Source organism: Quercus robur, chromosome 8 (genome assembly GCF_932294415.1).
Source record: "Quercus robur chromosome 8, dhQueRobu3.1, whole genome shotgun sequence".
In the NCBI taxonomy this organism is placed as follows: Eukaryota; Viridiplantae; Streptophyta; class Magnoliopsida; order Fagales; family Fagaceae; genus Quercus; species Quercus robur.
In genome coordinates, this window is record NC_065541.1 from 7,793,500 (window position 1) to 7,817,671 (window position 24,172).

General features: G+C 33.9%; 4 protein-coding genes across 5 annotated transcripts; all 4 read left to right on the forward strand.

The window, feature by feature from the left end:
* The first annotated feature begins 1,116 nt into the window (after positions 1-1,116).
* Positions 1,117-4,808, forward strand: LOC126694399 (receptor-like protein 6). Its single transcript, XM_050390637.1, has 5 exons — positions 1,117-1,905; positions 3,094-3,180; positions 3,275-3,418; positions 3,502-3,642; positions 3,726-4,808. The coding sequence occupies exons 1-5, from the start codon at positions 1,140-1,142 to the stop codon at positions 4,796-4,798; spliced, it is 2,211 nt and encodes a 736-aa protein (XP_050246594.1). The 5' UTR covers positions 1,117-1,139; the 3' UTR covers positions 4,799-4,808.
* Positions 4,809-4,928: 120 nt separating this feature from the next.
* Positions 4,929-6,169, forward strand: LOC126694401 (putative receptor like protein 25). The gene is made up of 2 exons (XM_050390638.1): positions 4,929-5,748; positions 5,875-6,169. The coding sequence occupies exon 1, from the start codon at positions 4,929-4,931 to the stop codon at positions 5,700-5,702; it is 774 nt and encodes a 257-aa protein (XP_050246595.1). The 3' UTR covers positions 5,703-5,748; positions 5,875-6,169.
* A 14,454-nt stretch (positions 6,170-20,623) lies between these two features.
* LOC126695789 (receptor-like protein Cf-9) lies at positions 20,624-22,021 on the forward strand. Its single transcript, XM_050392605.1, has one exon. It carries the CDS (start codon positions 20,624-20,626, stop codon positions 21,779-21,781), a length of 1,158 nt encoding a protein of 385 aa, XP_050248562.1. The 3' UTR covers positions 21,782-22,021.
* Positions 22,022-22,173: 152 nt separating this feature from the next.
* Positions 22,174-23,843, forward strand: LOC126694402 (receptor-like protein 9DC3). 2 transcript variants are annotated; one of them, XM_050390640.1, is made up of 2 exons: positions 22,174-23,514; positions 23,651-23,843. In XM_050390640.1, exons 1-2 carry the CDS (start codon positions 22,182-22,184, stop codon positions 23,680-23,682), a joined length of 1,365 nt encoding a protein of 454 aa, XP_050246597.1. In that variant the 5' UTR covers positions 22,174-22,181; the 3' UTR covers positions 23,683-23,843. The 2 variants fall into 2 exon arrangements, with proteins under 2 accessions (XP_050246597.1, XP_050246596.1); XM_050390639.1 differs by having other exon boundaries at positions 23,666-23,843.
* Positions 23,844-24,172: the final 329 nt, after the last annotated feature.

A 24,172-nucleotide genomic window follows, 5' to 3' on the forward strand; every position in this document is an offset into this window, starting at 1 on the left:
CTTCCTCTTTTTTGGGAAGAAAGTTGCACAAAAGGTTTTTGACGCTCTTGAGTCTTGCCTAAATCAAGTAGTCCCAATTCACTCATGAAATTCACCTTGATATTAATATATATAAAAAAAATCATTAGAGACTTATTATTTTTTGTAAAAACTTAAAAACCTTCCTGATGCAATGAATTATAGAAGGCATGTTTTTCAGTTTCATTAAAACTATATGTTTTCATAACTACAAACTGCTAAATACCCACTACTGATTTTAATGAATCAGAAAAACAAGCCTCCTCCAATTCATTACAGGGGATGCATATCTTATGATTTTATTGCTATCAACCCAAATTTCATGAGCGAATGGGGACTACTTTATTCAAACAACTAAGCATCACTAGTTATCATTTATTAATTGCCAAAATATTTTGTGCAACTTTTGAGAAATTACCCATTTCCTTAAATGTTTAAACTATTAAAAAATTGCGAATTTAATCACTTAACCATAATTTTAGTATTCTCACTCATGTGTGTGCCCAAACTCTCCTTTAATAATTGAAGCTAGACAGTGATTGAACTTAATAAGTTTTGCTTTAATACCATAAAAAACTATTGATTATCCCAAAAATTTAAGTTGTTAATTTCTTCCCACATAATATTTAGGTATAGTCGTATAGATGCCAGTTACACGGTTAGATCAAGTCTTTGAAAACACAAGGGCCCATTTTCTTTATGTTCGGCCCCTGACTCTTTGATAATTTGATTCTTTTGTTAAAGGTGACTTAAAATGAAAGATAATAGAGTCGAAGCTTGGTAAATGCATGGCCCATTTTCACGCTTTCTTCTTCCTTTTCCTAAAGCAAGTTACACTATACAGAAAAAAGTAATAAAAGCAAAATAAAATAAAGCAAGTTATAGTTTAAAGTCTTTGACCCTTTGTAATCGCAAGGCCCCTTTTAACAATTTTGGGATCCCATTTTGGTATATGTTGTCGCGAGTCTCGTCGTGACTCATAACAAATAGATATACATACAGTCTTTGTTTTAGTCTCCAAACATTAGAAAGTGAACTTAATAAGCGTGCAAAATTGTCCCATTTTTTCCCTATAAAATAGATACTAACATCCCAGCTCTCCAGATATCACATATCTGCTTATGAACTCATCAGGAATAATGAGGTGGTTCATATGGCTCTCTCAACTCTTTTACCTCTTGCTGCTCTTTTATTCTCAACTTACTTCGTCATCTTCTTCTTTCAACTCTTCTTCACCACTACTGTGCTCCCAAGACCAGAGCTCTGCATTGCTCCAATTTAAGCAATTGTTTTCTCTTTGGGAATATGCTTCTCTCGATTGTGATATTTCTTATCCAAAGATAGAGTCTTGGAAGGAGGGCACTGATTGTTGCTCATGGGATGGGGTTACCTGTGGCAGTGTGAGGGGGGACGTGATTGGTCTTGACCTCAGTTGTAGCAAGCTTGACGGCACCATCCCTTCCAACGCTAGCCTTTTTGATCTCCCTCACTTGCAACGTCTCAACCTCGCTTTCAATAGCTTTTCTCCATCGCAATTTTCATCTGGGTTTGGTCGTTTTGCTAAGTTGAGATATCTTAACCTTTCTTGGTCTTTCTTAGAAGGCCAAGTCCCACTTGAATTATCTCACCTCTCCCAATTGTCCTCACTAGATCTCTCTGGCAATTTCCGTGTCAGTTTCGAAACATCTGTTGTGAAGAGGCTTGTTCAAAATCTGACCAAGCTAAGGGAACTTCATCTTGATTATGTTAACATGTCCTCTGTTTCACTTAGCTCTTTCATGAATTTCTCTTCTTTGGTATCCCTTACGCTGGAATACTGTGATTTGCCTGGAAGTCTGCCAGATGACATTTTTGGCTTACAAAACTTACGCGAACTCAATTTAGGAAGTAAGTATGAATTCACACCTTTTTATTTTTTGGTTTCTAACACGTACTAGAGAAAATCATTTTTTTTTTTTAATCCTCAATAAACTTTCATTGAAAAATATTAAGGAGTTACATCAGCAAATACATATGTTGATGGCACTTTGATATAAATAATAAATTTAAACAATTCATGTGGGTTTGAGTTTTAAAGATTTTTCTTAAACAAAAATTAAATGACATTTTACACCTTATTTCATTTTGAATCATATATCATATGTATTATATTAAAATAAAAGTTGAGAGAAAGTTCAATTAAGAATTCTAATTTGATTCTAATTGCATTCCAATTTTCTACAATTGTCTTCTAATTTGATGCAATATGTCCCTAGATTTTAAATGAGTTTCAATTTTGTGCCAAGTCGTTATATATCTTATTTCATGTCTAGTCTCTTTACAAATTCATGCATGAATCTTAACTAAAAAAATATGCAAGGAAAATTAAAATTTATTACACTTCTATCTTACAATTTCAATATGTAATACTTCTTTCTAAGATATTAAAAACTATTTTAATACCCAATTGAAAATTGAAACTATTTGCAATCTACTTAAAACTAATCAAGATTTTCATATAAAAAATTATTATTAGTTTAAATTTAAATTTCAATGAAAAATATATACCATGCTCTAAAAAATTAGTTGTTCATACCTTATTTGAAAAAATGTATACATGAAATAAATTTATTGTATCACAATAGCAAAAATGAAGTTAAGAAGTGACAAAAATATATTTTATTGTTTTTTAAAATAAAATAATAAATAATCTGTGTACTCTACTAAATAATCCTTCAAGGATTTTTTTTTTTTTTTTTAAGAGTTGACGAAAATATAAAAATGACTATTAGTAGTATTCAACTTAGGTAGGAATATTAATTTGTATCTAATTATTGATAGTTTCTAAATTCATTCATGCCTACGCATAGTGTTATAGGCTAGTTAAAAATTAAAATTCAAATAATTTTCTTTAAATACCTAATTCCAAATAAGTCATTTGTTTTGAAGCACCAAATAAATCATTCAGGATTGTATAATTGCTATAATTGTTAAATACCTTACACAACTCATTTATTTGGATCTATTAGTTAGCGGTTTGATTGGTGAGATTCCATCATCATTTTCAAACCTCAAGGCACTCTCTTCCTTAAACAGGTAACTGTCTCAACGGTACGATCCCATCGTCACTTTCAAACCTCAAGGAACTCTCTTACTTGGATCTACAAGGGAACTATCTCAGTGGTAAGATCCCATCGTCACTTTCGAACCTCAGTATCAATTAGGAATACACAATTCTTGAAAAATATTTTGAATCTCACAAATTGCAATTTTTTAGGACCAATACCTGCGTCGTTGGGAAACCTCACCAAAGTTACTCAAATTTTCCTAGACTCTAACTACTTCACCGGCCATATTCCTTCATCACTTTCACATCTAAAGGATCTCAATCGTATTGACCTCAGCTTTAACAAATTTCAAGGTAGAACTCTTGATTTTTTTACCAGCCTCACAAAACTTGCCAAAGTTTACTTATTTTATAACCAACTAATTTTAATTTCACAGGATCAATACTAGTATTTGGGAACCTCACAAAAGTTACTGATATTATGCTCCAATCTAACAACTTTACCGGCCAAATTCCATCATCACTTTCAAATCTGAAGTATCTCAATGTTATTGACCTTAGTTACAACAAATTTGAAGGTAGAACTCTTGACTTTTTTACAAAGCTATAAAAACTTGCCAAAGTTTACTTATTTTATAACCAACTAATTTTAATTTCACAGGATCAATACCAGTGTCTCTTGGGAACCTCACAAAAGTTACTAAAATTACGCTCCAATATAACAATTTCACTGGCCACATTCCATCATCACTGTCAAACCTAAAGGATCTCACTTTTATTGACTTCAGTCACAACAACTTTGTAGGTTTTGTTGGTAAAATTCCTTTTTTGACCAACCTCACAAAACTCACTGCAGTTAACTTGTCTTACAACCAACTCACTAGTCAAATGTGTGAATTCCAACGTAACAATTCACTACAAAGTCTTAGATTGGAAAATAATAGGATTAACGGCTCTATTCCAAATTCAATCTCTAATCTCGTGAATCTTAGAGAGCTTCATCTTTCATCAAATGACTTGAGCGGCATTGTGGAATTTGATAAGTCCACAAATCTCAAAGAACTGCACACTCTTGATCTTTCAAATAATAGTCTGTTCTTAGGCATCAAAAGCAACTCTAACCATACCTTCCCCAATCTTCGGAAGTTAAACATGTCTTCTTGCAACATAATTGAATTCCCAAATTTTTTTAAATCGTCAAAATATTTAAATTACTTGGACCTATCTAATAATAGAATCCCAAACCAAATCCCAGAATGGATGCTTGAAGTTGTGGAGAATCTACAGTTTCTTGATCTTCATGCCAATCTATTGCAAGGAAATCTTCCTGATCCACCTTCTACTATGATCGCCTTTTTTATGTCAAACAATAGACTGACTGGGGAGATCCCGTCTATGATTTGCAATGCAAGTAGCCTTGAAATCTTAGATATCTCTAACAACAATTTGAGTGGTAAGATTCCACAATGTTTGGGAAACTTTGGTCATAGCCTTTCAGTGATGGATTTGCGAACGAACAATTTCCATGGCACTATTCCTGATACATTTGAAAAGGATAATAGTCTAGCAACTATTGCCTTTAATGGAAATCATTTAGAGGGGAAATTACCAAAATCATTTGTCAATTGTACAAATTTGGAAGTTCTTGACCTCGGAAATAATAAGATTAATGATTCATTCCCTTATTGGTTTGGAAGCCCTTTCGGAGTTACGGTTACTTGTCTTGAGTCATAATAGATTTCATGGTCCCATAAGAAATCATAAAAATAAGGGGGCATTTTTCTCTAAACTACAAATTCTTGATCTCTCTCACAATGAGTTTACTGGTCTTTTACCAAGAATTTGTTTTGAAAATTTGGAAGCCATGATGACTATTAACGAAGATGCACAAGAACCACAATATTTGGCACAACATTATGGTAATGATTATAGCCCATATCGTCCTGTTACTCCTGTATATAAATCAGATGTGCTTAGCGGTTCTTATCAAGATTCAATAGTGGTAACTGTGAAAGGGGTGAAGATAGAATTATTGAGAATCCTAACCATCTTCACAACAATTGATTTATCAAGCAACCAATTCCAAGGAGAGATCCCAGATGCACTTGGAAGACTTAAATTTCTCCGATTGCTCAACATTTCCCATAACAACCTAACCGGCCATATCCCATCAACGTTGGGAAATTTATTAGCACTAGAAGCATTGGATCTCTCTTCAAATAAGCTCATTGGTGAAATTCCTAAGCAATTGACACTACTAACATTTTTGGCCATGTTAAATCTTTCACAAAACCAGCTTATTGGACCCATACCTCAAGGCAAACAATTCAATACATTTGGTAACGAATCATATGATGGGAACTCGGGATTGTGCGGATTTCCATTGTCAATTAAATGTAGCACTAATGAGCCACCAGCAACAATATTCCTAGAAGACAATGATTCAACGTTTGCCAAAGGATTTCATTGGAAGGCCGTGTTGATTGGCTACGGATGTGGATTTGTGTTTGGATTAGTTGTGGGATATGTTGTGTTTAAAACAAGAAAACCCCAATGGATTTTAAGGTTGATTGAAGGAGAACGAGAGGGAAGGGTGACAGGGCGTATCAACCAAAGACCCAAGCGAAGAAGACGTTAATGCCACATGGATTAATACTGTGCTATGGATTAATGTGTGCTCTTAGGTGAGTGTGACAAACTTCTCTTTGCATTAATATTGTGCAGTGGATTTATATTAAGTTATATTAGAAGTAGCATTAACATTTGTAGTTTCCTATATATTCAATAATTTTTCTCTGTTTACTTGCAAGGTACTGTTGGAAGTGATGAGGACCCTATTATCTACTATGAGTTGAAGAAGATTACGTGCTTTGACTTACAACTGTTCATTAGAATGTTGGGTATTAAGGAGTTGATCATGCTTATATGAATTATGGTGTTGTTTTCCTATTCATCTAATAATAATGCTCAGATTTCACGTATGTATTTGAGGTTGAGGGTATTCTTTGTGTTTGTTTTAAAATTGTATCATGTCTTGGACTTAGTTTTGAGGCTAGTGTTGTGCTCAGTTGGCTTGTACTTATTGGAGGTTATTTCGTGTGTTCATTTGTGTTTGTTTTGATATTATGTGGCGCATTGGACTTAGTTTTGAGGGTGGTCTTGTGCTTAGTTAGATTACTAATATATTGTTATGAAAAAAATAAATCTAAAATGAAATATTTCTAATTGTAAATTATAAAACAAAAGAATTTTGATTTTGAAAAGGGAAATTTTCATTATGTGGGTTTATTTTCTGTAAGTAATTTTTAAAATGGGAAGAGGGATTAATGCTGCCAATCATAGGAATTATTAATTTTTTAGTAACTTGGACACTTATTTTTTGGACTATTTTTTTTGTGTGATCATGTGTTAACCGCTGAAGGAGTAATCTTACTAGAATCTACTTTTTGAGAAATCAAGCCAGGCACTGGACAACGACATAAAGAAGACCAATGGTATTAGTGAATCTTCAACCTAGAAGAAAAACCAATCCAAAATCTAAGAAGCGAAGCATGCGTGTTAAGTGGGATTTTGATTTAGGTTAAGGGGTGTCGATAGAGTATTTTATCTGCTCTCAATTTTATTGTAAAATTTTGAATAGGACATAGAAAATTACATGTTTGCCGCCAAGGCCAATGGAATGACAGGTATTAAATTAATTTGTCTCTATTGAATGTAGGATCCACCAATGTCATGAATTAGGCAGTGGGATTGACTAATAGTCAAACAGGCTCAAAATTCTACCAACACACCTTATCACACCCAAATACACCTTCCAAAGCGCTTTGACCAAATTTGAACATGTTCGACAGAGAATTTACCAAAAATCCAATTGTCTGATCGTGACAAGTTCAAGCTCATGGATAAGGTAATTGAATTCCCTTTAAATTTGTTGCTCGTGGGTCAAGTTCAGACTTAAATCAAGCAAGATATCATGAAAGTAATGAAAAATTGGAAACAACAAAAAAGAAGTCATTTTAATGAAAAAGTGTCCTAGAGCTTATTTGCAACCAAATTGCGGTTAACACTTTGTTTGGTCGCAATTGAGAGAAGAGAAAGGAAAAGAAATAAGTGAAAGGAAAAGAAGAGAGGAGAAAAGGAAAAGAAAAAACTTCCCTAGTATATTTTCATGATATACAAGAGAAAAGAAAGAAGTAATCCTTTGTTTGACTTCCAAATGAAAAAAAAAATAATGATAAAAAAAAATAAAAAAATATTATTATTATTATTATTTTTACTCTTATGCCCACATAAATTAGGGAGAGAAATATATAAGATAAGGACAAAAGAGAAAATTCAAGCTGTAAGAAGTAAAAAAGGTGGGCTCCACTTTTTTATTTGAGTTTCCCTGCTTCCTTTTCGGCCCAAATTGGCCGGATTGCAAACTGTGGGCCTGGAGGATTTGTTTTCTATACATTTCTTTTCTTCTCTATAATCCAAATACAAAAAATCCCTTCCCTTCCATAGCTGGTGAAATTATTATGTCCAGAATCTACTTTTTGTAAAACGTTTATGCATAAAAACTCAATTTATTTGTCTTCGGTGCTTCTTTTTTTCTTGTAATTTTTTATGAACTTTTTTCTTTCTTCTTCTTTTTTATTTTTTTATTTATTATTATTTTTTTTTATAGATTTGCCCTCCTTATATATTTCTATCAAGCTTTTCAAGGGAGGATTTTGTATGTTGACCTAGTTGTTGAGATATCTGATACACAAAAATATGTGCATGAAAGATGAAATGTACTAGTTGTTTAATTTTTTGTTAAATATACTAGTCGCTAGATTTCGCAACGCTCGGAATAATTCAATATAAAAGGTCCTTAAATATACTAATCATTTCATTTCTTCTTAAATATACTAGTCTCAAATATTTTCTTTTCTCCAACTAAACGTCCTTGTACAGCTATTTACAATATTTTTTCACCTTTGGAAATATCTCCTCATAAGAAACAAGCAATTGATAGAAGTAAACCACTCGTATCACATTCCACCCTTGGGGTTGTTCTTCAACCTTCTCTCCCGACATGAAAATTTCTCCACATCACACTATTGCCTTAGTAAATCAAAAGGGTGTTATTTGGCGCTTTATTGGTTTTTATTAGCATCTAAAAACTTTGAAGAGAAGATCTGTACTTTTGCAGTTGCTTGGATTCTTGAAGACAATAAACTTATTTGGGATAGTTTTGAATTTTCTTTTTTCTCTTTCATTTACGATATAATCATGTTGCTCTAGCCTTAGTTAGTGTTGCAAAAGAGAATAAGGAGGTCATTATTTGATTAGAAGAATGTCCATCTTTTCTCTTTCCCATTGTATAACATAATTTTGTATAAATAAAGTCTACTATTGTTTCCTCTCAAAAAATAATAATCTACAATACAAAAAAAAAAAAAAAAAAAAAAATCTCAAGATGTTAAAAGGTAAGGTAGGAAAAATATCCATTTCTAAATAACATTTATTGCTAAAAATTGGTAATTATTCTCTAGAAAAAAAAATCTTTCTCAAAATAAAAATTGTTTTCTCTCTAATATCCAAAACATAGAAGATGCATAAAAAAATTTAATAAAAGAAAAAAAGGGGGAAAAATCATAGCAAAATCCAACATTTCTATTAATAATATTTAAAACACAAAATGTATCCCAAAATTTTATAAATTCAAGAAAAAAAAAACTTTCAAAAATCTAAATCCAACCAAATTAAGTACAATTCAAAAAAAAAAAAAAATTGTTTTCTTTTGTCATAATAATATGGCGGTTTGGTTTTAATATTCAAATATGGTCTATTAAGGAAAAATCCAAGTGACAACAATCAGATGAGGAAGGTCAGACAGAATGTTAGGATTAGGATGCACATTTTAGAAAAGATCAAATCAAACATATAAGGCGACACAAATTGATAGAAACATCGGTTAATAAAGCGTATACAAGTAAGCAAGAGACACTATAACGGTGTTGATGTGGGAGATGGGGGACAAGATATTACCTATAATTCTGTTCAAAATACGTAATTCATCAGTTAAGCCTGCCACCCAATGAAAAATGTGACCCACAAATTGAGTAAGCATTTGAGAAGTGAATAATTAGGCCTCTTAAAGGAAGGGAAAGGGGCATTCTCAACCCTAGCTAGGTATCCCTAAAGTATCAGACACAACATGAAGATAATTTGATAGTTGTTACCCTGAATATAGACCCCAAATGAACCGTTTTCAGTACCACAGTTAAAGTTGTTAGCATAGAATTCAAAAATGATATGGGTTGTTGGCTGCGGAAATACAGAGCAAAAGGAAAGCCAAAGTCTAGATGTAAAAATGTGGGAAACACAATTAGACTCCAGCTCATTCAGACAAATGTGCTGCTATAAGACCAAAAAAATGAGGGGAAGTTTGGACTTCGTAATAGTCCCAACACGACTCTATATCCCTAAAGTGATGTCTATCCAAAGGAGGGGAAGATCAAGTGGATTAACGAGATCTTCTAGGTGGCATGGTGAAAACCTGAGACCCATGCAACACAAAGGTACAAGAAAATGAATATGGTGCACATGAGATGTGATATGAAAACTCAATGCAAAATACACCTAAAACTTAAGTCTAAGCATGGAATATTCAATGAAACGGCCTAGGCTACCTGAATGGAAGCACATGAAAAGCGTAAAGTGGTTGAAAAACCAACCTTGCATCTTTCAGGCATTTTATCGAACAATTAAAGTGCGCAATTAAATCTCCTACTGTCAAGAACAGATGTTATTTTGATTCTGTCAAATTTTTACACCCAAATGCAATAGGTAGGACTAACTTCCCTTTCACATTCCAAACATTGATATTAAAATCTCCTAACCCAAGTTTACAACTAATGCCAAATTAATCATTACGCATGCATGAGCTTGGAAACCGTTGATGATGATAAAGGGAGAGGGTGATGGACGGCTGAGATTATTTCCGATTCGCCTCGTACAACTTGTGCCCATGACCCAACGGGTTTGTGCATCAAGAGTTGGTTGGGAAAAAGAGAGAGGAAAGATAAAATGGAATAATTAACGAATTAATTAATTAAAAAATAGAATAAGGAAAAGAAATTAAAAAATAATTTAATATATTAATAAAAAATGCTGACCTGGATTTAGAATTACTCAAAACAACGTAGTTTGGTGATTTTGGGCTGAGGTGATTGTTAAAGGTCAACTCAATTTCGAACGGAGCAAAAAAATTTAGATTGGGGGAAAGTGGTGATATTACAAATTTATATATCAGTTAAGACAAACCTCCACACATATACGCACATACATATATATATATATATATATATACATATATAAATTAATTTTTTAAGAGAATTTTTTTCCCTTTCCCTTATGTATGTGTGTTTGTTTCTCAAAAAAAAATTATTTTCCAAATTTTATTGAGTATATAAAAGTCGTGTACTTTTTATATTAGACATGTACAAAAATAAATAGTAAAAAAAATAATGTAGCATCTCATATTAAAATTATGCTTAGTGATGATCTTTCATATAATAAAATTCATTTTTTAACATCTCCATAATGAAATTTTGAAGATTTTCATTTTAATATAAATTACTAAATCATCTACCTAAGTGAATAAAAAAATTTCAATGGAATTAATAAAGTTTTCAAGTTCAAGAATAATGCAAAACTTTAACATAACCTACATCATAATTTACAGTAAAAAATGCAGGTGAGAAAAAATATATATATATATTGTCTCTATAACTACTAGACCAGTTGGTCTTTTTTTCTAATTTGTATTTTAAGCGTGTAACAAATTAAACCCTATAGTTTAAAAGTAACAAATTAAACTTTATAGTTTCAAAATTAATAAATTAAATTCATTTCAAGAAGTAATAAATTTAACCCTCAACTTATATTAAATCTCAAACACAGTAGGTCGAAGTTTAATTTGTTACTCTTGAAACTACATAGTTTAATTTGTTAAATCTCTTAAATTATATGATTTTAAATATAATTTCTCTTTCTTTTAAGAGCACTGTTGAAATGACTTAAAATGTGGGTGGCCAACTTCAATTGTTACAAGTTACATTTTTTTTTAAATGTAAATAATATACATACTATAAAGGAATTTCTTAAAAAGAAAATTTTAGGGGAGGGGGGGCATGTGTGTGGCCCTACTATTGATTATGAATGAATGGAGCAAATCTAAATAATAAGTAAAATTAAGGAAGTGTATCAAAATTTTGAAACTTTACTTTAGGGACATAATTAAAATTACCCCAAACCATAAGAATATAATTTCACTAATTTGTAATTTCCTGAAATTTTTGATTAATTAGAAAAAATTATTTGGAATGTGGGAGAAAAAAGAAAAGTTGTGAACTCAAGTCCCACTAGTTGAATGTTGAAGCTTGAATTTGTCATTATTAAGACATATGTTGAGACTTTTGATGACTTTATCTTTATTGTTTAATGAAGTTGCAATAGTGCTTAATTGAATCTCAAATAGGATCTTTTAACAAATTTGTTTTTACAATATAAAAAATACATTAGAAAATTTAGATGAAAATTTCACAAATAAAAAGGAAATTAAAAAAATAGATAATGAAATAAATAACATAAGAGAAATATAATAATTCAATAAATATATTAATGTCTAAATATGTAATAAAATTACTAATTATATAAAAATAAATTGATCTTTTCAAAATGAACATTTCACTTAAAACATTTGTAAGGAATCAATTAGTAACGACCCCAAATTGATTTATTGGGTTCGAACGTTAAAGGCCCAAATAATAAATTTGTAGAGAGTGGGCTAAAAGGCTAAGTTTTGGCCACCGGACAGTTGTTAGTCATGGTGTTCACAATAATCGCACAAGGATGGACCGTGCTTGCCCAAGAAGGCTTTCTCCTCGGTACGGCCTAGGAGGCTCTAGTTCTTGACATCCTTTCTAGATTGCTTCCTTCTCCTTTTTATACTAGCTTTTACCCTCCCTCCAACGTCCACGTGTAGGTTCAGCTTTCTAGGGCTGATACTTGTCCTATCAACTCATACCCAAAGTGGTTGGGAGTGGTTGTAAAAGCTGAAAAGCATTACTCTGTCAGGCGCAGAGTACTTAATTGCAGTAATGGTAGCCTTTCCCTTGTCCTTTGTCACCACACTGTTTAGGGGCCCTTTCCTCATCAATGCAGAGGTGTTTAGATTTTCCATGCACCGCTCCTATACCGTACTCGCCCTTTCTTCTAGGAATGCTTTGGGATGCCGAGGACAGAATCGTCCTCGGCTATATCTCTAAGCCATTTGGACTTTCGTTGTATGTCCTTGGCAATGTCTCTCCTCGGCTCGGGTCTTGGATCCTAATGTAAAATGGATTGGGGTCACAAATTCTCTGGCTCCACAATAACCCCTCAAAATCCTGCTGTCCGACCCCTCGGACAGAGAGGAGGGTTTTGGTGACGTTAGGCCTATGTCACGGCTTGCCTAGCCTTGTCCTTCATCAATGCCGGTGCCTCTTCATTTGCTTGGGACATGCTCCTGGTTATGAGACATTCCTTTAGTTTTACTCACGCCGCATTCCTACCGTTTCAGTGCAAGAGGCGTGTTTTTAATAAGTTCTCTTTATGAGGCGACGCAAATCCAATGGTTGAAGACGGCGTTGGGAGTTGATCGGGACTTATCTCGTTTGTAGCTTTTCTTGGAGATTTGTACAGATTAAATGCCACCAGGCTTGCCCCCCTTATAAGAAGCACGGTGGGGGGGTCATTTTCTTTATTCGTGGACCCTTTAAGCCTTTCAAATCCTTAACCCTCCAGTTGTATCCATAGTCCATATTACCAGTATGACTGAGCCTTCGAGGGTGATATGGTCAAAGCTAGGATGGGCATGAAGAGACCACACCCTCTCCAGAAGTATTGGGTTTCCCCGAGACTCAAGATGGCCCGGTCAGAGTAAGGGAGACAAAGACTCAAGATATTTCTTCCCCTTGATAAGGCAGGAAATGAGTCTCTTCTTCCTTCAGCCAAAATCCGAAACAGGTGGAGGTCACATCAGATTTTTGGTGTGACAACACTGAGGTTTCTCATCGTCGATACCATCCGCTCTCTCTCGAGTGCTGCTAATATGGCCCTTTCTTGATGGGAGTCAGAGCTGGTACAGGGATTAGGCATCCCCACTTCTTCCTCTCTTCCATCACTAGTGCCACCTAGGTGCCTCCGCTTCTTCTTCTCTTTTGTCATTGGGGCCATCCTGACATGCTTAGTCGCTGCTAGAGCAGAATTTGAAAGATTTATCGTTCCCCTGTATCTTTTTCTTTTTGCTTCTGTAGTTAGCTTCTGGTATAGGCTTGCTTAAGCCCTTTATTGTACGCTGTACTATTTCTTTGTCTAATAAAAGATGACGTTATCCCATTTTATGTGTTCTTTCCTTTCTGCAATAATTATTTTGTGAGTGGATGTGCTGGTGTCCTTTTCTTTTGAACAATACTTAGGGCCGAAACCCTTGTTAACAAAAAGCTAGCACTTTGAACTTATTAAAACTAACGGGCACAATAATGTCGACCTGAAGTAAGTTAACCATATAAGACTAACCGAGATAACAGCTGAATGTTCTGTATTGCATATAGGGTGATCATCCGAGGATGAGTAACCTAAAATGAACTATCCAAGAGGGTCGCCGAGCACTAGGGTTCTTTGCCACGTTCCTGACAACATTCATAACTTTAACCTTTTTTGGCATCCGATCCGAGGACCGAGGTATGACTGTACCGGGTCTAAACACTTGGTTGCGTTAGTTTCCTTAAAGCTGGGGATCCGAGGACAGCACAGGATTTCCATTCTGTCTAGAACTTAAGCCATTTTCTAGTGACTAGTTTCCCCATAGGTTTGAGTCCGAGGACCATGCAAGACCTTAGTTCTGTCCAAAAATTAGGCTTTCTTAAAGTAGTTGGTTTCCCCAGAGGTTTGAGTCCGAGGACCATGCAAGACCTTGGTTCTGTCCAAAACTTATAGTTTTTCTTTAAGTAGTTAATTTCCCCATAGGTTTGAGTTCGAGGACCATGCAAGACTTTGATTCTGTCCAAAACTTATAGTTTTCTTAAAGTAGTTGGTTTTCCCATAGGTTTGAGTTTGAGAACCATGCAAGACCTTGGTTCTGTCCAAAACTTATAGTTTTTCTTTAAGTAGTTGGTTTCCCCATAGGTTTGAGTTCGAGGACCATGCAAGACCTTGGTTCTGTCCAAAACTTATAGTTTTTCTTTAAGTAGTTGGTTTCTCCATAGGTTTGAGTCCGAGGATCATGCAAGATCTTGGTTCTGTCCAAAACTTATAGTTTTTCTTTAAGTAGTTGGTTTCTCCATAGGTTTGAGTCCGAGGATCATGCAAGATCTTGGTTCTGTCCAAAACTTATAGTTTTTCTTAAAGTAGTTGGTTTCCCCATAGGTTTGAGTTCGAGGACCATGCAAGACCTTGGTTCTGTCCAAAACTTATAGTTTTTCTTTAAGTAGTTGGTTTCCCCATAGGTTTGAGTCCGAGGACCATGCAAGACCTTGATTCTATCCAAAACTTATAGTTTTCTTAAAGTAGTTGGTTTCTTCATAGGTTTGAGTCCGAGGACTATGCAAGACCTTGGTTCTGTCCAAAACTTATCGTTTTCTTAAAGTAGTTGGTTTCCCTATAGGTTTGAGTCCGAGGACCATGCAAGACCTTGGTTCTGTCCAAATCTTATAGTTTTTCTTTAAGTAGTTGGTTCCCCCATAGGTTTGAGTCCGAGAACCATGCAAGACCTTGGTTCTGTCCAAATCTTATAGTTTTTCTTTAAGTAGTTGGTTTCCTTATAGGTTTGAATCCAAGAACCATGCAAGACCTTGGTTCTGTCCAAAACTTATAGTTTTCTTAAAGTAGTTGGTTTCCCCATAGGTTTGAGTCCAAGAACCATGCAAGATCTTGGTTCTGTCTAAAACTTATAGTTTTCTTAAAGTCTCGAGGATTAGCCCCTCGACCAAGGTGTGGGGCGTTGACTTGATGTTGGAAGCCCTTAGAACTGCCTGTGCCACTGGCGCTTCGAAGTGTAGCCCCTAGTGGAACTTTATATTAGGATAACAACAACGTGCTACTGGAAATTATGGAGGGGCTTTCGCAGACCCTTGTTTGACAGGAACTTGATCCAACCATCGCCTGTGCCAACGCACAAGCCTTCCCACAGACGGCGCCAATTATAAGGACTCAATTTGTAACGACCCCAAATTGATTTATTGGGTTCGAACGTTAAAGGCCCAAACAATAAATTTGTAGAGAGTGGGCTAAAAGGCTAGGTTTTGGCCACCGGACAGTTGTTAATCATGGTGTTCACGATAATCGCACAAGGATGGACCGTGCTTGTCCAAGAAGGCTTTCTCCTCGGCACGGCCTGGGAGGCTCTAGTTCTTGGCCTCCTTTCTGGATTGCTTCCTTCTCCTTTTTATACTATCTTTTACCCTCCCTCCAACGTCCACGTGTAGGTTCAGCTTTCTAGAGTTGATATTTGTCCTATCAGCCCATACCCAAAGTGGTTGGGAGTGGTTGTAAAAACTGAAAAACATTGCTCTGTCAGGCGCAGAATACTTAATTGCAGTAATGGTAGCCTTTCCCTTGTCCTTTGTCGTCACACTATTCAGGGCCCCTTTCCTCATCAATGCGGAGGTGTTTAGCTTTTCCATGGACCGCTCCTATACCGTACTCGCCCTTTCTTCTAGGAGTGCTTTGGGATGCCGAGGACAGAATCGTCCTTGGCTATATCTCTAGGCCATTTGGACTTTCGTTGTATGTCCTCGGCAATGTCTCTCCTTGGCTCGGGCCTTCGGCCTTAATGTAAAGTGGGCCGGGGTCACAAATTCTCTGGCCCCATAACATTTATTAACAATACTTCTTAACATTGTTTCTGCTTAAAAGGGGTTTTTCAAAGAATTAAAATTGATATAATTTTACTTAAGATAAATTATGTCATTGGAAGATTAAGTGATTAATCATAATATCTGTTGAAAATAAAAATTAAATTCAAAAACTTAATTAGTAAATTTTTATATAATATTTTGAATATAAAAAATATATAAATTTAGAAAATAAAATAAATATTATTTAATTATTTTTATATATAAAAAATGCTTAACTTGGAATTGATTTTTTAAATCTCAAATTGAATTAGTGTGGGAGTAACTTTTCTAATCATAGCTACTGTAAGGGCGCGATTTGGATCCTAAGCCCAAGAAGTAACAGGATTAGAGCCCAAAGAGTCCAACACAATGAATTTGTAGAGAGTGAGCTAAAAACTAGGCTTCAATGAATTAAACAACACTCACAGTGAATTAAAGATAGTAAGAAAGCAAAGAAAAACAAGTTTTATGCGAAGAAATCCTTCCTCGGCAAAATTCAAGGAGAGTAGTTCTTGAATATATTTCTTCAGACTTGGTTACAATTTCAGTTCTTGTTGCTATAATATTTTCTCCACCGATTTTCAGATCCCCTTCTCCTAGAGGATTTCTTACATTATATAGTCTCTTTCCGCTGATCTTAACCCTCTATTTGTTGATCATGTAGGCCACTACTCGAGTGCTTGTCCCATCAAATGTTTCCCCAAATCCTCTGTGAGTTGCAGCAACCAAGACAGCACTATTCAGGAGTCTTCTCCACATAAACGCGACTAGAGGGTTTGGTGGGGTGCAATAAATGTGGTAGCAACTACCATCCCTTTAGACATGCCAGAACTAACCCCCTCTCTGAAGTCCTTCCACTACAGTGCAACCTCCTCTGGTAATGTGCCATCGACGTGGCCAAGGCTCGCCTTCCTGGCCTTGCCATCCGAGGGTATGGTATTCTCAGAATTGCCTCGGTCCCCTCAGCATCGGACATGACACATGGCACTATTACCTTATTAAGTTTCTGCATCCCACAGATACTAGTGTCTTATTTTATTTTGTTTCTCACTTAAAAATACAATCAATATGCTTGGAACTTGGAAGGCAATAATCTTTTTGCTTAAATATACTCAAGTGGGTATTTAGCGATTTTTAAAGGTGTGAAAGGCATTTCGAATTTTAATGAAATGGGTAAACTTGCCTCCAGGCCCTCCACTCTTACTTACAAAAATGATTTTTATGGAAAATAAGGTATTATCGATATATAGTCAGTCTTTCCATGATTTACTATTATCATCAACTTGAACTCGATCCATCGATAAATGGGGATTGACCAACCTAAATATTCTGAAACCAAGATAGAATAAAAAGTCTTTTGGGTTCAAGAAATTATGGCCCACCAACCATAGAAATTTCCAACAGTAATAATCTTTACGCTAATTTCTTCTCAAAGATCATTGAATACAATGGTGGCTCTAGGATTTTTTTCTAGGGAGGTCAGTAAGAAGATAGATCTTAGGTAAAATTTGAATCTTATGGTCTAAATGGTTTTCTTATTACAAATTTTTCTATAGTACATTCTAGTAATAGAATAAAAAATAAACTATAGGTTTATTTGACATTTTTCTTAATATAATGAACATGTTAATTGTTGTTGTTAAGTGAATTTTAATTATTACTGCTTAAATACTTTTTTTATTAGCTTATGACGATTACATGTTTACATTGTACCATCAACGTAAGATTTATATTATAAATAATTATACTACACACATTTGCAAAAACTATATAATATTGTACACATTTGTTTAGAAACAATGTAAATATTACAAGGATAGTACAATGTAAACTATGAATTTTTCATTAGTTTATTTAAAATTTATTAAGATCTAAATGGGCTTTTTAAAACAATTTAAATGAAAAAAAAAAAAAAAAAAAACAAAAACAAAAACAAAATTTACTTTGTTGTTGGGCTAACTATTTCTCCCAGATTTTAGATAAAATTGGATTGTTGTTAGGCATTTTTTTTATTTAAAAAGATCAAAATATTGTTAAGATGATCATAATTAAACTTATTTCAAGTAGGTTTTAAAAAAATTTAGAGTTAGAGTATTCAAATTTTTATTTAAGAAGTCAAATAAAGAAATATATATATATATATATTATATTTTTTTAAAAAAAATTGCTAGCTCAGGGGTTCATTTGAACCCCTGAACTATAAATGGCACCGCCCATGATTGAATAAGAAGGCTTATAAGCAAGTTTCAGAGTCAAGTTTGAAATTTGCTTATAAGAATGTAATGTGCAATTTCTTGAAATTTTAGATTAGAATGAATTATTTGGAATGTGTTACAAAAAGGAAAAGTTGTGAACTCAAGTCCCACAAGTTGAATGTTGAGACTTTTTAGGACATGTTGAGACTTTTTGTGATTTTATTGTTTAATGAAGTTGCAATAGTGCTTAACAAATTTGTTTTTATAATATGAAAATATATTATAAAATTTAGATGAAATTAAAAAAAAAAAAGTTAGATAATGAAATAAATTACATAAGAGAAAGATAATAATTCAATAAATATGGTGATGGTATAAATATATAATACATTTTGATTATATAAAAATTGTTTTATCTTTTCAAAATGAACATTTCACTTAAAACATTTACTAACAATACTTGTTACCATTTTTTGGGATTTTTTAAATTAAAACTGATAAAATCTTATTTAAGATAAATTATGGCTAGATTAAGTGATTAATCATATTATCAATTGAAAATATAATGAAAGAAAATTTTTAATACAATACTTAATTAGTAATTTTGTATATAATATTTTGAATAAAAATATTAAAATTTAGAAAATAATTTAATTTTATATATAAAAAAGACTTAACTTAGAGTTGATTGTTAAATCTCAAATTATATTGAACCAGTGTGGGAGTAACTTTTCTAATCATAGATACTAAAGTGTCCTATTTAATTTTCTCTCTCTTAAAAATACAATCAATATGCTTGGAATGCAGTATTCATTTTGCTTACATATACCCGAGTGGGTATTTAGCGATTTTTTAAAGGTGTGAAAGGCATTTTGAATTTTAATGAACTTGGTAAACTTGCCTCCACTGTCACTTAAAGATTTTTTTTTTTTTTTTTGACAAAAATGATTGGTGTGGAAAATAAGGTGTCATCGATAGCCAGTCTTTCTATGATTTATTTTTATCATCAACTTGAACTTTATCAGTAAATGGGAACTAGCCAACGTAGATGTTTTGAAACCAAAATAGAATCAAAAAGTCTTTTGGGTTCAAGAAATCATGGTGTACCAACCACAGAAGTTTCCAACAGCAATAATCTTTGTGCAAATTTCTTTTCAAACATCACCGAATAAGAAAACTTTTAAGCAAGTTTCAGAGTCAAGTCTTAATGGTGAACTCCTTAAAAGTTTGGTCCATATCAAAATGATGGTTCGTAGCAAAACCAACAATAAATAATATATCAAAATGATAGTGGCTTTGTTGCTCAGTAATTCACGTAAAGACGACGGCAAATAAAAACATAAAAAGAAAAAGAAATTACAATCATTTGAATTTAGTTTTCCATCTCATTACCAAGCACGTCTTCTAGTTAGTATTGACATGCGTTTGTTGCTTTTTTTTCTTTTTCTTTTTGAATGGCAGCAAGATTATGGGGTGTTGGGACACAGATAGATCTCCTAGACTCTTGAAGGAGTATCAATGATTTAATTCTTGTACTGCCTGTTTGTCTTTGTTTTTCTTCTTCCATTTTTGAGTGTCCTTTGTATACTTTCTTCTGTACTTTGGCTTCAGCATTTTTCTTTTAATTTTGATAGAACTTTTACTTACTGATGACGTTAAAAATAAAAATAAAAATAAAAATCCTACAACATTTATCAACAGTACTTCTTATCGTTGTTTATGCATTAATAGGTTATTCAAAATTAAAACAAATAGGTCAATTGAAAATGAAATGAAAGAAAAACCTAATTACAAAAATTTAATTAGTAATTTTGTATCTAAAAATAATAATAAATTTTCAATTAAAATATATATATAGAAAGTAAAATAAATATTATTTAATTAATATTTAAATATAAAAAAGACTTTACTTAGAATTGTCCGTTTAAAAGTTAAATTTCAAACTAAAACATAAGATTAGAAGCAAAATTAATTGAAAAGAACATTAACAAAAATGGTTGGTGTGGAAAATTAGGTGTCATTGATAGTTAGTCTTTCTATGATTTATTATTACCATCAACTTGAACTTCATCGGTAAATGGAGACTAGCTAGCCAACCTAGATGTTCCGAAACCAAAATAGAATCAATAAGTCTGCAGAGTCAGGAAATTATGGCGCGCCAACCTTAGAAGTCTCCAAGTCAGGAGATAACCAGCCTGTAATTTGCATGATTGTATCTAATCCAATTATTTTATTACAACATGTAAACTGGCTTTGTTGACGACATCCATATGTGATTCCTAATTCGTCACTCTTCACTCATCAGCCAACATCCCAAAAATCATAAAATTGCTTTATTGACAAGACTAATACAAATAAAAAGAAAAAGAAAAAGAATACCAATAAAATACAACAACGAGGTTGTTGTCATAGCTTTTTCCTATAAAATTAATCTTCCAGTTTTTCTTTCACGTATGACAGTCATATACGTGCCTCTGATCTCATCCAGAATAATGATGAGGTCTTTGATTTTGCTCTCTCAACTCTTCTTCTACCTCTTGCTGCTTTTGTATTCTCAACTTGCTTCATCCTCTTCTTCTGCACCATTCTGCTCCCAAGACCAAAGCATTGCATTGCTCCAATTCAAGCAATTATTTTCTTTTTCCAATGATGTTTCTTTCAATTGTGATGAAGTTGATCTTCATTCTTATCCAAAGATGGAGTCCTGGAAGGAGGGAACTGATTGCTGCTCATGGGATGGTGTTACATGTGATAGGATGAAAAGAGATGTGATAGGCCTTGACCTCAGTTGTAGCTGGCTTTGTGGCACCATTCCTTTCAACAGTAGCCTCTTTCTTCTCCCTCACCTGCAATGGCTCAACCTCGCTTCAAACAATTTTAGCTATTCCTCCATTTCATCTAGGTTTGGCCAGTTTGCAAGATTGAAACACCTTGACCTTTCTCACTCCATGTTTTCTGGCAAAGTCCCACTTGAAATATCTCACCTCTCCCAACTCGCCTCACTAGATCTCTCTGACTACAATAGCTATCTCAAACTCGAAGCATCTGTTGTGAAGAGGCTTGTCCAAAATCTGACCAAGCTAAGAGAACTTCATCTTGAGAATGTTGAGATGTCTTCTATTTCTCTTAGTTCTCTCATGAATCTGTCTTCTGCTCTGACATCCATTACTCTCAACAATTGTTTATTGCGCGGGAAGCTACCTGATCACATTTTCCGCCTACCAAACCTGCGTGAGCTTATTCTAACAGATAATCCTGAACTCACATGGTCTTTTCCAATGGTAAATTGGAGCACACCACTAAGGTATTTGGATGTCTCTCGCACAATTTACTCAGGAGAGTTACCAAAATCAATTGGCAAAATGAAATTCATGCAACATTTGTTTATGAGTGAATGCAAGTTTAATGGGTCCATTCCTGCATGGCTTGGCAACCTTACACAGCTCATCGATTTGGATTTATCAATTAACAATTTTAGTGGTGAGATGCCATCATCAATTTCAAATCTCTTTGTACTCTCCTACTTCGACCTACGATCCAATAATATTCAAGGTAAGATCCATAAGCATTTTTGGTTATTAACGTGTAGTCCACAATTAGAAATATTTTGAACTCATAAAATTGCAATTTTACAGGAGCACTATACCAATATGGCTTGGGAATCTCAGGAGAGTTACTGAGATTTTCTTTGGAACTAACAACTTTACGGGCCAAATCCCATCATCACTTTCAAACCTAAAGAATCTCACTTTTCTTGGCCTCAGATATAACAACATTGGAGGCAGGATTCCCAATTGTTTTGCCAACCTCACAAAACTCACCGCAATTCACTTGTCTTACAACCAACTCACTGGTCAATTTGCTGAATTTCAATTTAGCGATTCACTGGAGTTCCTATCATTAGATAATAACAGGCTTTATGGCTCTATTCCAAAGTCTATCTCTAATCTTGTCAACCTTTCATTTCTTGATATTTCATCAAATGACTTGAATGGCACTGTGGACTTTAATATGTTCAAAAAGCTCAAAACACTTCTATATTTGAACTTCCGTGCCAATCTACTACATGGCGTGCTTCCTGTTCCCCCATCTTCTATGCGCAACTTTTTGATCTCCAACAATAGATTAAGTGGGGAGATCCCATCTTCAATTTGCAATGTAACTTCCATTGAAATCTTTGACATCTCTTACAACAGTTTGAGTGGTACCATTCCTTCATGTTTGGGAAACTTCAGTAATTCTCTTGTAGTCATGGATTTGAGGAGGAATAACTTCTATGGCACCATGCCTGAAACATTTGCAGAGGGTAATATGTTGAGGACTCTTGTCTTCAATGGTAATCAGTTAGAAGGGCTATTACCAAAATCTTTGGTCAACTGTAAATATTTGGAAGTTCTAGACATAGGAAATAACAAGATAAATGATTCCTTCCCCTATTGGCTGGAAGATCTTCCAGTGTTACAAGTTCTTATCTTGAGGTCCAACAAATTTAATGGTCAACTAGACAATTTCAAGACCAAGTCATCTTTCTCTTTGTTGCGAATCATTGACCTTTCTCATAATGAGTTTTCTGGAAGTTTACCTACGAATTTCTTCAAGGGACTGAAGGCTATAAAAACAACCAAAGAAAGTGAAGGCGAAGTGAAATACATGGAACAAGGCTATTACCAAGACTCAGTTATTGTAGCAATGAAAGGGCAAAGCTTTGTGCTAGAGAGAATTTTAACCATCTTCACTACCATAGATCTATCAAGTAACAAGTTCCATGGAAAGATTCCTGAAGTGATTGGAATACTGAACTTTCTTCGAGGTCTTAACCTTTCCCATAACAGACTAATTGGCCATATACCATTATCTTTGGGCCTTTTGTCTGTACTTGAATCTTTAGACCTCTCTTCAAATAGGCTTAATGGGGAGATTCCAATGCAACTGACAAGATTAACATTTCTGGCAGTGTTAAATCTTTCGCAAAACCAACTTATGGGACCCATACCACAAGGTAAACAATTTGGAACATTTCAAAACAACTCATATGGTGGAAATTTGGGATTGTGTGGATTTCCATTGTCAAAGAATTGTGGCATCGATGAGCGGCCACCACCACCAATATTCCAAGAGGACAACAATCCAATGTTTATGAGTGGATTTGGTTGGGAGGCTGTTTTATTAGGGTATGGATGTGGATTGGTTTTTGGAATAGCTATGGGGTATTTCATGTTTAAAATTGGAAAACCTCAATGCCTTCTAGGGTTAATTGAAGAGAACCGGCCAAGAAAGTTGAAAATGCCTAGCAACCAAAGATCTAGAGGAAGCAGAAATTACAGCATTCAAAGGGTGCTCCAAGGTGAGTGTGACAAACAATTCTTTAAAATAATATTATGCTAATGTTTTATATAAACTAGTCTCAGAAGATGCAACATTAATTTATGCAATTTGTGCTGCATATTCTTTAAATTTTCTATGTCATGACTACTTACCAGCAAGCTATTGGACAGGGAGTTGTGGATTATGAAGTCAAAGAAAATTGTGAGCCTTAACGTGCGGAAGACCATTAGGAACGGAGGCTGTCCAGGAGTGAATCTTGTTTTTATGTATTATTGTGCTACTGCTATTTGCTTCTTTGTAAAATAAGCCTCAAATCTACGTATATTTGAGGGCATTCCGTGTGTAGAACTTTGCAGGGAGCTCCTGCTTTAATATTTTATTATTTTATTTAACTTGTGGATATAAGGATTAATGTTTTAGCTATTATGAAAATGTTGTAATAATTTATTGTGCCCATAAAACAACTCTAAATTAAAAATCTAAAAATGTTTTTTTTTTTTTTTTTTTTTTGAAAGGAAATGTATCCATTTTAAATGACATGTCAAATCAATTAAATAAAACCATGAAATGGACATTTACACCTCCAGGAAACAATGTTGGTAGCCGAATATGATTAAGTGAATTTTTTTCTTATTTTTTGGTTAATCAGAATGTTTAGAAATTTGACTATTCACACT

Bases quoted from the DNA above. Each gene is read 5' to 3' on its own strand.
- LOC126695789 (XM_050392605.1), top strand. From the start codon at position 20,624: ATGACAGTCATATACGTGCCTCTGATCTCATCCAGAATAATGATGAGG.
- LOC126694402 (XM_050390640.1), top strand. From the start codon at position 22,182: ATGTTCAAAAAGCTCAAAACACTTCTATATTTGAACTTCCGTGCCAAT. The intron at 23,515-23,650 runs GTGAGTGTGACA...ACTACTTACCAG, and splicing joins CATTCAAAGGGTGCTCCAAG to CAAGCTATTGGACAGGGAGT.
- LOC126694401 (XM_050390638.1), top strand. From the start codon at position 4,929: ATGATGACTATTAACGAAGATGCACAAGAACCACAATATTTGGCACAA.
- LOC126694399 (XM_050390637.1), top strand. From the start codon at position 1,140: ATGAACTCATCAGGAATAATGAGGTGGTTCATATGGCTCTCTCAACTC. The intron at 3,181-3,274 runs GTAAGATCCCAT...GCAATTTTTTAG, and splicing joins ACAAGGGAACTATCTCAGTG to GACCAATACCTGCGTCGTTG. The intron at 3,419-3,501 runs GTAGAACTCTTG...TTAATTTCACAG, and splicing joins CAGCTTTAACAAATTTCAAG to GATCAATACTAGTATTTGGG.